At 47.2% G+C, this 16,865-nt stretch overlaps 1 protein-coding gene across 3 annotated transcripts in view; it reads right to left on the bottom strand.

Annotated features, from left to right (window-relative positions):
- The window catches only part of GRID1 (glutamate ionotropic receptor delta type subunit 1), a 2,731,706-nt gene that overhangs the window by 739,604 nt on the left and 1,975,237 nt on the right, over positions 1 to 16,865 (bottom strand). For all 3 annotated transcript variants that reach the window (XM_069240587.1, XM_069240588.1, XM_069240589.1), the window contains exon 7: positions 570 to 731. In XM_069240587.1, coding sequence (XP_069096688.1) covers positions 570 to 731 — 162 coding nt within the window. The remainder of the gene's footprint in view (positions 1 to 569; positions 732 to 16,865) is intronic.

Here is a 16,865-nt window from a genome sequence, read left to right on the forward strand (position 1 = left end):
ATAGCTTCTCTGCAATTAAAATGTAGCCCTCTGCAAAGTGATTACAGACCATCAAAGCTCTATTCATGCTAAGACTCGGTGGTTCACTTGCATAAGTATCTATCAGTGTCATTACTGTACAACGGTTAACCGGCCCAATGAAGGAAAACAAATACATATACATACATACATACATACACACATATATACGTGCATAAATAAATAAATAAATACGTGCTTGCAAGGGCCGGGTAGTGCATGTATTATTTGCAAACGGTGACTGTCAGATGTAGGGAGTCCTAGGACACTGATTTCTGACCTGTGCTTCCCTACAACGATAGTTGGCAAGGTGGAATAACAGAAGTAAAAAAACATGATTTTACATTTACTGCTTGTTTCAATACTATGATCGTAATCATAATCCTGATAATAAACCGATAAGTAAATTTAGATTAACTTGAACTATTTCAAATAAGAAGGGTGTAGTTTGGGAAGCATTACTGAGTAGTTACACAAAGTTCACATTATTGATTTACACATCAGGATGGTGCGGAAAAATGTATAGATAGTTTGTTTCAAAATACAGGTACCTTCTTAATTGTTTCTAACATGGACTTTCCTCCGTTCCAAGGTTTGGTTGACTTGCGCATGCAATTAAGACTTGCCATACTGTGCCACTTCCTGTCTTCCAGCTTCCGATGAAAAGCATTGGCCAGCATCAGGACACTATCATAGAGATAAAGGTTTGACACCTGGAAATAAATAGAATTCAAAATCAAAGAACTGCGTGTTTCTTTTCCAAAGAAGAACTGAGCAAGTCACTATTAGAGGTATAAATCGTATTTCTCATTACCGCGTGATTCACAGTGCTGTAACACATTTTCCTGAATGTACAAATAAAGGAAAAATATAATTTTCATTTTCATCATAGGGAGATGACAAGTTAAGTATAAGTTGAACATTTAGGAAGGGAGGGAGTATGTTGGAATCCATATCGAGGTCAATTGAGGTAAGTGTCATGTATAAGGACGTTTCATGGGTCAACAGCACTTAATCTGCTTTGTTTCGCTTTCTAGGGTTGGGGTGTTCAGTGGTTGGCTATTAGCTGAAGGTGCATAAGAAGAGGTAAGTTTTCACTTCATTTCTGCGTAACAGATTTGCTGTGCATCTTATTTGCTTGGGAACAGCGGTCAAAATATCAGGAGTGGAAACTCAGAACAAGGTTGCCTCAAGAGAAGGCCAGATTACCAGCGCCATTGAATTACTGAGTTTGGTTAGGTCCATATGATGGTTTCATAAATTAGTGTTCTGTGTATATAACTTTAAGGGCATATTAATTATAGCTTATGACATTCCAGTGCAGGTATTTCAGCATGAGGTCCCAGGCCAGCCATCAAAGTGCAGGCTTGGATCAAAAGCAGAATTTGGGGTTTACATTCTCAATGGAGTATAAGCAGAGAGTTATCAATGAAAACGGGATAGAAAACAAGTTTCTGGGTGGATCTTTTGACTGCAAAAGATGCTATGGCTTAGATGTGTTTCATGGATCATTTTACTGAAACGTGTTGCATTTTTATGTGCAAGGGGGAAAAAAAACTGTTCGTCAAAGACAAACACAAGGAATTGTGTGTTCATCTTTTCAGTTGTTTAAGAATATGTCCAGTGTTACTATTAGGATTTGTGCGTTTTGGGCTTTGGAACTTATTAACGTTCTCTCTGTTTTCTGTCAGAACGGTGTCTTAAGGACTGATGTACGAAGCACAGGTCGCAAATTGCACTCCAGTTGATTTGCGACCTGGGCTTTATTTTAAAATGAGACTGATGCACTAATTTGTCACATTACAATACGTGGATTTGGAAGAGGTTGTAAAACCTCATGCCTAATGAACTTTCATTTGGCAGTAGGTATTTTGCAACCTTGTGCAAATGCCTGAGGCTGCACCGACTGAGCCCTGTGACGGCAACAAACACCCATCTTTGCGTTCACATTCATTCAAAGCAAACATTTTTTAAGCATCACATGTCTTTTAAAGCATCATTGGTTAAGGATGTTTCAGGGCTCAGTTTCATTGAGGTAGAACGGTACAAAGATTAATTGGTAGTCGTCGTGGATGCTGATGAGTGAAATACCACAATGCAGCTCTCAGTCAACCACATTCCCCAAGACCCAAGGATGATAGTTTGGACATTAAGTAGATCAGGAAGATGCTAGAAGAGAGTCAGTCTAAGGGGAAGGTGAGGATTACACAGACATGACTAAAACATATCCCTCAGCCATATAACCACATTGCTGAAAAAAGTTTAACGTGTGCAACATGAGCAGAATTTGTTAATTGATTTGGAATTCAGTAAGTGTGGCAACAAGATTTTAAACACGCCGCCAATAGTTTGTTTTCTCCTTTCAGTTCAGCCTGATGAATTATTTCCTGTCTTTGTTAGTTGGTTCAGTTACAGAGGACTATTAAAACTGTTAGCATTAAAAGAAAACAGGGATCGAAGCTGATGCATTACGACTTGCATGAAACTCTGCGACATGTTTTGTGCAGTTTAAAGTTCTGTTGTTCATTTTATAGAAATATAAGGTCCCTTTTAAAAGGGGGGAGGGGGGGGAGCTTGTGCTTTATATACTCAAAACCTTATTTCCCTGGTAGGTCCTTGGAACTCTGGTTAAGCTGTTCATAAACAGTGACCCAGATTCATAGGTCTGTACCAGTGAATTTAGCATTAGTGGGAGGGGGAGCATTAACTCTGAGCGGGCATATTTCAGCTAGTATTCGTAGTCCTTCGGGCCCACGTAGAAATGGAGATTTATCAGATGAATGAGCAATTTCGACTATAATTTACTAGGTGCTTTGGCTTTTTTGCTGCAGTTTCCCGTGGGGTGTTCACCTGTTTTGAACAGTCAAAAGTTCTGAGGGAAAGAAGATTGATGGGACTAGTGATAAGGTTACCGCTCCATCTGATATCCTGCAATAGTCGCTATGAGTCCCTAAGTGGTAGAGAAAGTTGTTGTAGATTTTAGTGCTGACATTTCACACAAACAGGCAAATTAAAATACATGTGTACACACCGTAAAATTGTATGTAATTGGTTTATCCATGATTGGCATATTTGATTTACTAGTAAGTCCCTAGTAAAGTGCACTAGAGATGCCAGGGCCTGTAAATCAAATGCTACTAGTGGGCCTGCAGCACTGGTTGTGCCACCCTCATAAGTAGCTCTGTAATCATGTCTCAGACCTGCCACTGCAGTGTCTGTGTGTGCAGTTTTAACTGTAAATTCGACTTGGCAAGTGTACCCACTTGCCAGGCCTAAGCCTTCCCTTTTCTTACATGTCAGACACCCCTAAGGTAGGCCCTAGGTAGCCCCAAGGGCAGGGTGCAGTGTATGGTTAAGGTAGGACATAGAGTAATGTGTTTTATATGTCATGACAGTGAAATATCGCTAAATTCGTTTTTCACTGTTGCAAGGCCTGTCGCTCTCATAGGTTAACATGGGGGCTACCTTTAAATCTGATTAAAGTGTAGATTCCCTTTGGGAGCGGATGGACATGTGGAGTTTGGGGTCTCTGAGTTCACAATTTAAAAATACATCTTTTAGTAAAGTTGATCTTAAGATTGTGTGTTTGAAAATGTCACTTTTAGAAAGTGGGCATTTTCTTGCTTATACCATTTCTGTGACTTTGCCTGTTTGTGGATTCCCTGTCTGGGTCAGTTTGACAGTTGGGCTGGTTGCACCTCACACTAGACAGTGACACAAAGGGAGCTGGGGTGTAGCCTGCATACCCTGATGAGCCATCTGTGCTAGGAGGGAGGGGAGGAGTGGTCATTCACACCTGAAAGGGCTGTGCCTGCCCTCACACAATGCAGTCTCCAACCCCCTGGTGAGTGTCTGGGGCCTGGCCTGGGCAAGGCAGGATTTCACATTCCAAAGAGACTTTACTTTGAGGTAGGCCTACTTCAAAGGAGAAATTGGGTATAAGAAGGGCACCCAAAACTACAGACTTTAGAAACACTTCTGGAACCAAGAGGAACCTCTGCCTGGAGAAGAGCTGAATAGCTGAGGAAGAAGAGCTGCCCTGCCTGTGACTGTGCTTTGTGGAGCTATCCTGCAGTTGCTGCTTCTGCCAGAGAAAGAGGGCAAAGACTGGACATTGTGTGCCTTTCATCTAGAGAAGAAATCTCCAAGGGCTTGATCTAGAGCTTGCCTCCTGTTGTTTGAAGTCTCAGGGACAGCAAAGACTTCTCTCTGACAGCACCCGGAGTCTCCAGAGAGACTCCTACTCTGCCCTGTGGTGCACATCCAGTTCCTGGGACCCTGAAAGGAGAAGCTGGCAGCCTAAAGACAAGAAAATCCACGCACAGAGCGCCGTGCGGGGAAAAGATTGACGCAAATCCGATCTGCGGCTGAAAAAATGATGCGCCGCCGGCTCCGTAGCTGGGAAACGACGCACGCAGGAAACGCGACCGAAAAATCGACGCACGGAGCAGGAGAAACGACGCGCAGCATCCCTGACAGAGGCTGGGAGATTACAACCTGCGCTGTGGGATTTTCGGATCATCGTGCGGCTGGATTTTTGACTCAAGTACCGCCGTGCTGAGTTATTTTTTACGCACACCCGCCCGTGCTGGGTTATTTTTGACGCACACCAGGTACGTTTTCACTATAGCAGCGCTAGTGTGTTTTTAAAACCACTTTAAGACTCTTTTTGATTTTTAATTGATAACTTGACTTGTGTATGGTGGATTTTTGTTGTTTTGGTCTTGTTTTGTTCAGATAAATATTTCCTATTTTTCTAAACTGGTGTTGTGTCATTGTGTAGTGTTTTCATTAAGTTACTGTGTGTGTTGGTACAAATACTTTACACCTAGCACTCTGAAATTAAGCCCACTGCTCTGCCAAGCTACCAAGGGGGTAAGCAGGGGTTAGCTGAGGGTGATTCTCTTTTACCCTGACTAGAGTGAGGGTCCTTCCTTGAACGTGGGTAACCTGACTGTCAACCAAAGACCCCATTTCTAACACTACGCAACTAAACAAATAGACTCACGGCCTGTGTGTTTATGTCTGTGAATTGTCTATTTAAATTGTTTTTGTGCCTCTGTGTGAACGTCACAAGAAATGTTTTGCATAATGTGCATGTATAAATGTGTTATAACTGTGTATAACCATCAGATACCATTCATTGAGGTACATCAGTCATGATATGTGTTTGTTATATCTGTTGCGTCTTATGCTGTGTGTACTTCCTTGACTTTGGGGACAAAACATTTCCGATGATGAACTATACACAGGATAGATAGAGGATAGTTGATAATGACAATGTCAGAAATGTAACCCATCACATTTAATGAAGTGTTGAGTACCACCTCATGGTCACTTGTGTGTATACTACCCATGAGTCAGGCATTTGAACATGCTAGGTAGGTACAGTGTTTGTGACACAGAGTCTCAAATCCAATACGAAAGAATTGTTATGTACACCACAGTTTGAGTCATGTACATGACCTATGTATCTCCTGTGGCTGTGGAAGACCAGCAGACCATGCTGCATGTGTTCACTTATATCGTGGTTCGTTGCACAAAGGTGTCCAGTTCAAGTGTGTGACCATGTGTACCCTGTGTCAGTATTGGCCTCCATGTTGTCATAGTTACGTGCAGGTCTTGTCATGAGTCTGTGGAGCCATTCCCTGAATTAACAGAGTATCCTTTAAAGCAGATTGCACCTAAAGCCAAAGATCAACTAACAACACACATGGGGATAGTCCAGCTATGGCACTGCAGAACTTTAATAAGGCTGACGACAGGGCAACCTTGGTGTGCTTAAAAACTTTATGGATCAGTAATAGGAAACAGGCAGCTTTCATCACAACATGTGTACACAGGGTGGGCTTGAAAATTCCCACTGCAACAGGGAACATCAGTGCCTCTGTGCTAATTAATCTCACAGCTAGTCATCACGCAAGCACCATCAAAAGGTGGCGGCAGAAGTGAATCTGAGTGTGGACCGTCAGGGCACAAACATGTTTTGTCCTCACATACACATTGGCAACCCCTGTTTGTTGTGCTGGAGGCACCATCCCTAATCCATGCATACAGCCATAGCACACTGTCACTGTTTGGCAATAATGAATGCATGCAAAACCAGACAAGGGATGGGGGGCTGGATTAGGCAATATGAATACATGTCCCACAACTTAATATGATAATTAAAATGATTAAACTATACTATCTAATTGAGGATTCATCATAGACCTATCAGACACAATATCCCAGGAGGAAAGAGAGGGCAAGGAAAGCAACTATGAGACAAATGTAGCCACAGGGAACCTCTAGGATTAACACAAAGAAAGGAACCAGTCAGGCTCACAGGATGCAGGCTCTGTTAGGAACAAACATGAACAAGGCAAATACACAGTGAGCAGACTCTGACTAGGAAAAGCTGGAACAACACTGTGGGAACTAAAATCAGTTTGTGCTGTGGTCTGCAACGTTACACAATCCCCCAAGGGCTCTGGTACACAAGTGATTTGTACGCTAATGCACAACGAAGAAATTCAGAAAATGACAGCTTCTAAACAGTTCCAGGCAGCAGCAAGGGCAAGGCACAGTCAAATGGCTGGTCTGCATGGAAGTGCTCACAGGTGTGAGCAGCTTCAGTCTCTCACAAGTCCTGGAGTTGAGAATCAAGTCCGAAGGGCCAACCGGACCTTTCACATGGGAAGCAATGGACAGCTGATTGCAGATTTTACCGACTACCAGGCAGTGCATTATCTGACCTGAAGTCCATGCAGACTGATGAACCATGACTATGGCATGCCATACTGAAGTGGGAAGCACACATGAGTCAGAATGGGAGTCTGGGTGTGTGTAGATGACGATTCTCAGGTTACAGATAGTCCATTTACAGTGCCCCCTCGAGAAGGGTGGGGAGAGACTTTAAACATGGCAGTGGCAGGACTTATTACCTGGGATGGACTGTGCAGGACATGTCTTCTGAGCAATGCTTGTCATACCTGGGGCACTCGTGCTATCCATTTTCAGCTTAGATGGACTTCTTGTCACACATGCTCCTTGCAGAGATAGCTGATGTCACACTTACTGCTGTCAAGGGTCTGGTCATACATTCCTGTTACCAATGCAATAGCACATTCACTGCCTGAAGTATGAAACACTTTTTCACCTTATGATTGATATTGTCTTAGTTGCATGTCATTTGCTGCAATGGACCATGTTGGCAACATGGATGTGTCTCATAGCTGTGGTCCTCTGATATTGCCCTTTAACTGTGAAATAGACAATATATATGTAATTTACACTGTGTGTGATGTTTGTTGTACATTCATACCCATCAAATGTGCTGTGGCTTTTTCAGTATCCTAATCTGTATTTCTGCAATGCTCCATGAAGCTAAACTCTGATTATGAGTCCTAGGGATCATGTGATACATAAAAAAGTACCCAGAGCATGATTGAGTGATGAAATTAGGTGTTTAATGACATATGATAACAAAGTGGTGATGGTGACTATAGTTAGAAGAAGTTTAGTACGATGTTTTGTCTGCGATGCAAGCCTGCAGCTGTGTTTGGATGATCCCCCTCATTTTAACGGACAGCATCCTTCTCTTCCTCCTCTTCAGGCATTTGTGGGTCTAGTTCATAGAGGGGAATGTTCCTCCTTACACAAATGTTGTGCAGGAGGGCACAGGTCAAAATGATCTTGCAGACCATTTCAGATGAATATAGGAGGCTGCCCCCGGTGATGTCCAGGCACCTGAATCTGGACTGCAGGATGCCAAAAGTCCTCTCAATTATGGTACATGTCCTACGATGTGCCTCATTATAGGCACGCTCTGCTGCTGTGCTTGGGTTGACAAATGGGGTCATGATCCATGGCTGGATCCCATAACTCTGATCAGCTGAAAGAGAAAATGAGGGTAAGTATTTTGTTGTTGGTTGCACTGTGATTGTCACTTTGCATGGCAATTGTTATCTTGTGTCGTCTGTGACTCATCAGTGTTTGTGGTATTGTGTGGGATACTAGGCTTCTGTGATGTTCTTTCTGCATTAGGTTGTTTGACTATCAGAACTGGTGTTTGGCTGATTGACCTGATATCAGTGGTATTTTTCGATAGTTCCTGTTCAGTGTGTATCTCCCATTAATTATGTAATGTGAAAGAAGTGTCCATGTGCCTTCACTGGAGGTGACATGATACTTCCACACACACAATCGATTCCACTGTGGTGGTAACACGGTTGCACTATATGGGCTGAACATCCCATCCAATTTGACATATATAATTGCAGGTGAAATGCAACAGTGAGGACCTTTGATTTGTTCCAGATGGAAGTTGAGGTCGCCTAGGAGGATGTAGTCCGGTGAGGCGAGGGCGTGCGGGGAGATGAAGTCGGCGATGGCGTCGCTGAAAGAGGCGCGAGGTCCGGGAGGACGGTAGACGAGGGATCCTCTGAGGGTGGTCCTTGGGTCGGTGCGAATCTGAAAATGCAGGTGTTCAGCGGCGAGGGGGGGGTCTTCGGTGGAGGTGGTGACGCTGATGGAGTCTTTGAAGATGATGGCGACACCTCCTCCTACTTGGTTGGTGCGGTCTTTTCTGGAGATCTTGTAGCCTTCGGGGATGGCGGTAGCGATGTCTGGAGCAGAGGAGGCGTTCCATATCTTCACAACCCTACTCCTATCTCTCTCCCTAATCTCCAAACCTCCTAACACTCACCCTCCTCCACCCTAAACCCCCTCCCCCAGCTCCTCTCACTCTACCTGTCCCCCCCCTCCCTCGCGCTTTCCCGCCGCGACCTCCTGCACGCCCCCGCCCCCCAGCTCCCATTCGCCCCCAGCTGACCCCTCCCCCCCCTCCTACCTCTTATGGCGGCCGCTGCGCGACTGCGCAGCCGCCACGCCGCTGGCGCGCCGGAGGCGCGCCAGAGGCAAGCCCGTCTGCGCCCGTCTGCGCCCGTCCGCGCCTGGCCCGCGCCCAGCGCCACGACCCCTGGTCCCCAGCTCCCCCAAGCCCCGCTGATCCGCTACGACCCCACCACCCTCCACGCCCTCAACCCAGGGCGCTCCAAAACCTGCTTCCTAGCTCACCCCAAACGCACCCATGGACCCTTCGCCTGCAACTCCTGCAAACGCATCTTCCACCACGCAACTACCACGACCACAAGCCCACGCGCCATCAACCACCTCAAGTGCATCCTGGTCAACGCTCGTCCGTCCACAAGCACGCCGTTGAACTTTGGGACCTCCTGGACTCCACAGCCCCGGACGTCGCCTTCATCACGGAGACATGGATGAACGCCTCCTCTGCTCCAGACATCGCTACCCGCCATCCCCGAAGGCTACAAGATCTCCAGAAAAGACCGCACCAACCAAGTAGGAGGAGGTGTCGCCATCATCTTCAAAGACTCCATCAGCGTCACCACCTCCACCGAAGACCCCCCCCTCGCCGCTGAACACCTGCATTTTCAGATTCGCACCGACCCAAGGACCACCCTCAGAGGATCCCTCGTCTACCGTCCTCCCGGACCTCGCGCCTCTTTCAGCGACGCCATCGCCGACTTCATCTCCCCGCACGCCCTCGCCTCACCGGACTACATCCTCCTAGGCGACCTCAACTTCCATCTGGAACAAAACAACGACCCCAACACCACCACCCTGCTCGACAACCTCGCCAACCTCGGCCTCAAACAACTGGTGAACACCGCCACCCACATCGCCGGACACACGCTCGACCCTATCTTCTCCGCCAGCAAACACGTCTTCTTCAGCCACACCTCTGCCCTACACTGGACCGACCACAGCTGCGTCCACTTCACATTCCGACGCGAGACCTCCCACCTCCGCACTCAACCCATCCCTCGTCGACAGTGGAACAAGATCCCTGAAGAGCAACTCTTCTCCGCTCTCGCCGCCAACCAACCCACCCTCACCACCGACCCCAACGACGCAGCTCTCAACCTCACAAACTGGATCTCCAACTGCGCTGACAACCTTGCTCCCCTCAAACGCACGCATCGACAGACCAACACCAAAAAACCTCTCTGGTTCTCTCACACCCTCAAAGAATCAAAGAAAACTTGTCGTGCCCTTGAGAAGGCCTGGCGCAAGGACCACACCGCTGACAACATGACCGCCCTCAAGAACGCTACACGCGAACACCACCACCTGATCCGCACTGCCAAAAGGAACTTTTTCACCGACAGACTAGACAAAAACAGCCACAACAGCAGAGAACTCTTCAGCATCGTCAAAGAGTTCTCCAACCCCAGCGCCAGCGCCAACGCCGTCACGCCCTCACAGGATTTGTGCGAATCCCTCGCCACTTTCTTCCATCGCAAGATCAGCGACCTCCACGACAGCTTCGGACACCAGACCCAACCATACACCACTGAACCCGCTTCCCCGGACATCACCCTCAACAACTGGACCCACATCAACACGGAAGAAACCAAATCCATCATGAACTCTATCCACTCCGGCGCCCCTTCGGACCCCTGCCCGCACTTCATCTTTAACAAAGCCGACGACATCATCGCCCCGCACCTCCAGACCGTCATCAACTCTTCTTTTTCTTCTGCTACCTTCCCCGAATGCTGGAAGCACGCTGAAGTCAACACCCTACTAAAGAAACCTACGGCTGACCCAAGCGACCTGAAAAACTTCCGCCCCATCTCTCTTCTACCTTTCCCAGCCAAGGTAATAGAAAAGACCGTCAACAAACAGCTGACCACCTTCCTGGAAGACAACAACCTGCTCGACCCTTCACAAACCGGATTCCGAACCAACCACAGCACGGAAACCGCCCTCATCTCAGTCACAGACGACATCAGAACCCTGATGGACAACGGTGAAACAGTCGCCCTCATTCTCCTCGACCTCTCGGCTGCCTTTGACACCGTCTGTCACCGCACCCTAATCACCCGCCTACGCTCCACCGGGATCCAAGGCCAGGCCCTGGACTGGATCGCCTCCTTCCTCGCTAACCGCTCCCAAAGAGTTTACCTCCCTCCGTTTCGCTCAGAACCCACCAAGATCATCTGCGGCGTACCTCAAGGCTCATCGCTCAGCCCGACACTCTTCAATGTCTACATGAGCCCCCTCGCCGACATCGTACGCAAGCACGACATCATCATCACCTCCTACGCCGACGACACCCAACTTGTACTCTCCCTCACCAAGGACCCCGCCAGCGCCAAGACCAACCTACAAGAGGGTATGAAGGACGTCGCAGATTGGATGAGGCTCAGCCGCCTAAAGCTGAACTCTGAAAAAACGGAAGTCCTCATCCTCTGCAACACCCCGTCAGCCTGGGACGACTCCTGGTGGCCCACGGCCCTCGGCACCGCACCGACCCCCGCAGACCACGCCCGCAACCTCGGCTTCATCTTGGACCCTCTTCTCACCATGACCAAGCAAGTCAACGCCGTGTCCTCCGCCTGCTTCCTCACTCTCCGCATGGTCCGCAAGATCTTCCGCTGGATCCCCGCCGACACCAGAAAAACCGTGACCCACGCCCTTGTCACGAGTCGCCTGGACTACGGCAACACCCTCTACGCCGGGACCACCGCCAAACTCCAAAACCGCCTGCAACGCATCCAAAACGCCTCGGCCCGCCTCATCCTCGACGTACCACGCAACAGCCACAACTCCGCACACCTGAGACACCTGCATTGGCTCCCAGTCAGCAAAAGGATCACCTTCCGTCTTCTCACCCACGCACACAAAGCCCTCCACAACAAGGGACCGGAATACCTCAACAGACGCCTCAGCTTCTACGTCCCCACCCGCCCCCTCCGCTCCGCTGGCCTCGCACTTGCTGCCGTCCCTCGCACCCTCCGCTCCACGGCGGGTGGGAGATCTTTCTCCTTCCTGGCGGCCAAGACCTGGAACTCCCTCCCCACCAGCCTCAGGACCACCCAGGACCACTCCGCTTTCCGGAGACTCCTAAAGACTTGGCTGTTCGAGCAGCGATAACCCCCCCTTTCCCCCCTAGCGCCTTGAGACCCGCACGGGTGAGTAGCGCGCTTTATAAATGTTAATGATTTGATTTGATTTGATTTGATTTGGCTAGGTAAAAATGCACAACACATCTCCATAAGTTGGCAGCACTGAAGTGTTCACAATTGACAATACACAATTATCCCATGTGTGACAAGTTCTATGCAAACCTATTTATGTGCCCTCATCGAGTTGGCTCATGTGCAAACATGTACCTACACTACTGAACTTGCTCCAGGTAAGCTGGCTAACTTGGTTGTGGGGTGAAGGTTTTAGTGTCAGAAGATCCATGTGCCTGTACATCTGTTAGGTATATGGGGAATTGCCTCAATCCGTATGTGTAGCAGTGTGCACTTTGTATTAGTGTCACATCCACATGTTTTCATAGCAAAGTCCACCTCCGTATTGCTAGCGGACAATGTCACCCCAGGAGTGATGTGAGATGTTAGTACTGTCTCAATGATTCCATGTCACCTTCATTAGAGTCAGCATCATCATGTTATGTGTGTAGTGGTGTTTGACCTGCAGCAAAACACACTGCACACCCCTTACACAGGACGTATTAGTTGGAAGGGTGTGTGATTGAGTGTTATTGATGTGATATTGAATGATTCATCTTCCAAGTTTTACTGCCAGTGACGGCAATGTCATTGTCACTGTGTGGTTTTAATTTGGTCCTGTGTGGCTCTGGAGAGGCATCTCTTGTTATTTGCATCTGTCATTTGTCCATAGGTGTGTATCCCATTGGGTCAGGATATCAAACATGACTACCAGTGTGCTTCCTGTTGCGGTATAGGTGCTCCATTGCAGCAGGTGGCACAATCCGTACATGTGTGCAGTCAATGGCACCAAGCACGTGCGGGAAGCCATTGATTTGATAAAACCCCTGTTTGGTCTCCTGCTGCTTCTGCTGTGTGTTGGTGAAGCTGATGTGGCGGGGTGTGAGGGCGATGATGGCATCAAGTACCTTGGGAAGGAAGGCAGAAAATGAGGGCTGTGAGATCCCGACAACCAGGGCACCAGTGGTTTGAAAGGAGCCACTTGCTAACATGTGCAGGACAACTAGCAGCTTGGTCTCTGGTGGAATGACGTGGGGTATCTGCAAGCTGGGTGCCAACTGTGGCTCAATGTGGTGCAGCAGCTGCTGTATGGCTTGCCAGTTTGGTCTTTACCTCTGGGTGATGTCATGTTCCCTGAGGCCCTGAAGGGTTGTCTTGGTCCTGAATATCCTCTCCTGCCTTCTGTGTTGCCTTTGGGGTCCCTGTTGGTGTGGTGGTAGCTGCTGCTGTTGCTCCTGTGCTCTGCGTCTTTGTGCATGCTGGATGAATAGCACCTCCATGTCTTCCTTTTTGAGCTCCGATGTTGCTTGTGTTAGGTTTCCTTGAGTAGTGGTGTGTTTGCCCCATTTTAACGCCTGCCCTGACCCAGGCGTTACATTTCGGCTCAAATCGGGATTTGCGCAATTATCTGGCTCTGCCTCCTAGCCATGATCCATTTGTGCGCAGTTGGATAAATATGGTGCACGGGTGTTTAAGTAAATTTTTAGACGGGAACGAACGCCTACCTTGCATCTCATTGACGCAAGGCGGTTTCACGAATCCAGAAAATGACCCACACAGGGACGTTTTGACGTTAGACGGTCTAGCGTCACAGTATAAATATGGTGTTAGCTTTGTGCCGAATTAGTGTAAAAGGAATTATGCTAATATGGCGCAAAGGGAGTATAAATATGGGCCTTAGATTCTTATATTACTTGATTTTTGTGGCAAACAGCTCAAACTTGACTTACTACAACTATTTTGTGTCAATGTATGATCCAAAAATGGACAAAAAGCATTTAGGGCCTTATTTATAGGCAACTTTTAGTGACACTCCTGTGGCGCTAAGCACAGCAACGTATTTACAAGGTGGCATTAAGCCACTTTTTGTGGCCTAACGCCACCTTGTAAATACGGCCCCTTCCCACACAGCACTGTGTGTGGAAGGGGCATGCAATCGGTGTTGCTCTGGGTGTGCCACAGCAACATCCATTGCATTTTTACGCTGCATCAGATTTATGAAATCTTGTTAACCTGAGGCAGCGCCAAAATATAACTCCACCCCCCAGGGGTGGCGTTAGCAGGGCGCAACGTGGAGGAATACTTTTATTCCTCCTTGTTTTTCCCTTTTTCTATGTATGCTGCATTCTGCCGCACGCATACAAATAGCAAAATGCCAGAAATGATTATTTATGTGCGGGAAGGTGTCCCTTCATGAACATAAACAATCATTGATAATGACGCTTTGGCACTTCTGTGTCTGCTGCATTCTGCAGGCCACCAGAAGTGCCAAAGCACCATTAGTGATTGTTTCTGTGCAGGAAGGGACACCTTCCTGCACATAAACAATCACACCCCACAACATAGACATCCTTGCACGATGGTGCAAGGATGCCTGCGTTGGGGCTGGCAGCTAAATTTAGCACCAGAGCAGGGGGAAACGCAGGGGTGCACCGTATTCCTTTCAATACGGCACATCCCTGCGTTTCTAAAGGGACGCAGTGCAGAGCTGCCAATTTTGGAGCAGCACATGGCTGCGCCACTTTTCTTTAAATCTGGCCCTCAGTGCTTGTGCTGAAATTCTTTTTTAACTACAGGTCATAGTTTTTATACCTTTTTATCTGCAATGCACCAATAAAGTACCTCATAGTTACAGGAATACAGACTACTGTGAAGAAGCACCTCCTTCTGTCACTGACCTTGAGATGACGTGTAATATTTCAGTAAGTCGCAACTCAATTGCCGAAAGCCCTGGAAAAAAATATAACCGATTGTTATGTTTTCGAGAAAATTGAGAACAAGACTTCGTCCATTCTCCAAGTTTACCTGAAAAGACTTGGGCTTCAACTAACGTAATTTGAAAGCTCGTAATTTCGTTTCATGAAGGTGTCACTGTTATCGAATACATCATAATAACACATTCTCCATATTCTACACACATAAGGAGGAGTGGGAGAAGGCGTGGAAAAAAACGTGTCACTGTGCACTCCAATGCATTCTGCAATTCATTTAATCATGGAAATATAACTTTAGCCACAGCTGCTTTGAAGCAGCAGAAAATGGTGTTCTCCGGTGTAATAAATGTATACTGCATTGCAGAGATCGGAACGCAACTTTGTAGAGATTCAAACAAAACTCTTCAAAAACTCATCCAAGCTGTAACGGAATACTTAAAGCTAAAGTTGTTCTATCTTATTATTGAGTTTTAATGTTTTTTTCGATATTTTGATCGGACTATATTGTGTACCTCAATACTGTGGTAAACACTTAAAAACTGATTATATTGTGCCCTTAAGAGTAAGTGATGAGGATGTCAAAAACGGACCAGGTGTGCATTAGTTCATAGCACAGCCGACAGAGGTACACTGATTAAATGAGGATAATCATTGAAATGAGGATAAGCTCTTTATGTTACAGCATTTTGGTGCAGTACTTAAAAACCCAACAGCACATGAATACATTAGCAAATCTATTATTTGAATACCCACTACCAGTTTAAATAAAAAAGATAAATGTTTGATAAGAAAAGGAGGAAGATGATTATCATGTAGCTTCAGTGATGTGGTGCTACCTTTTATCTGTGACACTAAGGGGCATATTTATACTCTGTTTGTGCCGAATGTGCGTCACAATCGGCGCAAACCCTGCCCCATATTTATTCCATCATGTGTGTCATTTTTTGGAAGGGGGAACCAGCCTTGTGTTAATTATATGCAAGGTAGGCGTTCCCTTACAAAAAATGACTTTAAGGCCTGTGTCCCTTATTTATAATCTGGCGTCATTTTGACGCACAGGAGGGGGTGGGCCTTAAAAATCGGCGCACAGCCTGATGTGTGCCGTTTTTTAACGCCTGGGTCAGGGCAGGCGTTAAGGGACCTGTGGGATCGGAAGGAGCCCAGAGGTGCCCTCCCCTGCCCTCAGGGACACCCCCTGACACCCTTGCCCACCCCAGGAGGACACCCAAGAATGGAGGGACCCATCCCAGGGAAGTAAAGGTAAGTTTGGGTAAGTATTTTTTCCCGATTTTTTTTGTGGCATAAGGGGGCCTGATTTGGGCCCCCCTACATGCCACTATGCCCAAAGACCATGCCCAGGGGACATAAGTCCCCTGGGCATGGCCATTGGGCAAGGGGGCATGACTTCTGTCTTTGCTAAGACAGGAGTCATGTCAATGGAGGTTGGGCGTAAAAAAAAATGGTGCAAATCCGGTTTGAGGCCTGAAGTTTGCCTCAGACCATTTTTTTACGCACAACCCACATTTTCCCATACGCCGGCGCTGCCTGGTGTGAGTCATTTTTTTTACGCACACCAGTCCGCAGCGCCGGCTAACGTCATTCCATTAATAAGGCGCCCGCATGGTGCGTTGGAATGGCGTTAGCCAGCGGTAAAACATTTTACGCACAACTGCGTTGGCGCAGCAGTGCGTCAAAAAGTATAAATATGGGCCTAATACTTTAACGTGGTACACAATGAAAGAAACGACGTACCTTGGTACAGCTTTATAGACATATTGGCTAAATGAGCTCCCAGAAGGCCACAAGAAGAAGTACCAGAGATGAAGCATTGGGTAGATCCTAGTGGCAGTGGTGACTTTTCAAAGTGGTGGGCCGTAAAAAGTACATAGTGCTTCATAAATGTATAATGTGATGTGCAGCAGGAGTGCGAGTGCAGACCTAGTCTCCACTGTCGGTCATTGTGTGCACCTGCCTTTCATCAACGAGACAAAGTCAGTTTTTGGAAGACTTCAGGGTCCTGTTCCTCTGGAGAACACATTTGAATACTGAAGTACATCGATAATGAGGGGCGTGAGGGCCATCTTCACACCTCCTGATTAAGTAA

Source organism: Pleurodeles waltl, chromosome 6, assembly GCF_031143425.1.
Source record: "Pleurodeles waltl isolate 20211129_DDA chromosome 6, aPleWal1.hap1.20221129, whole genome shotgun sequence".
Classification (NCBI taxonomy): domain Eukaryota; kingdom Metazoa; phylum Chordata; class Amphibia; order Caudata; family Salamandridae; genus Pleurodeles; species Pleurodeles waltl.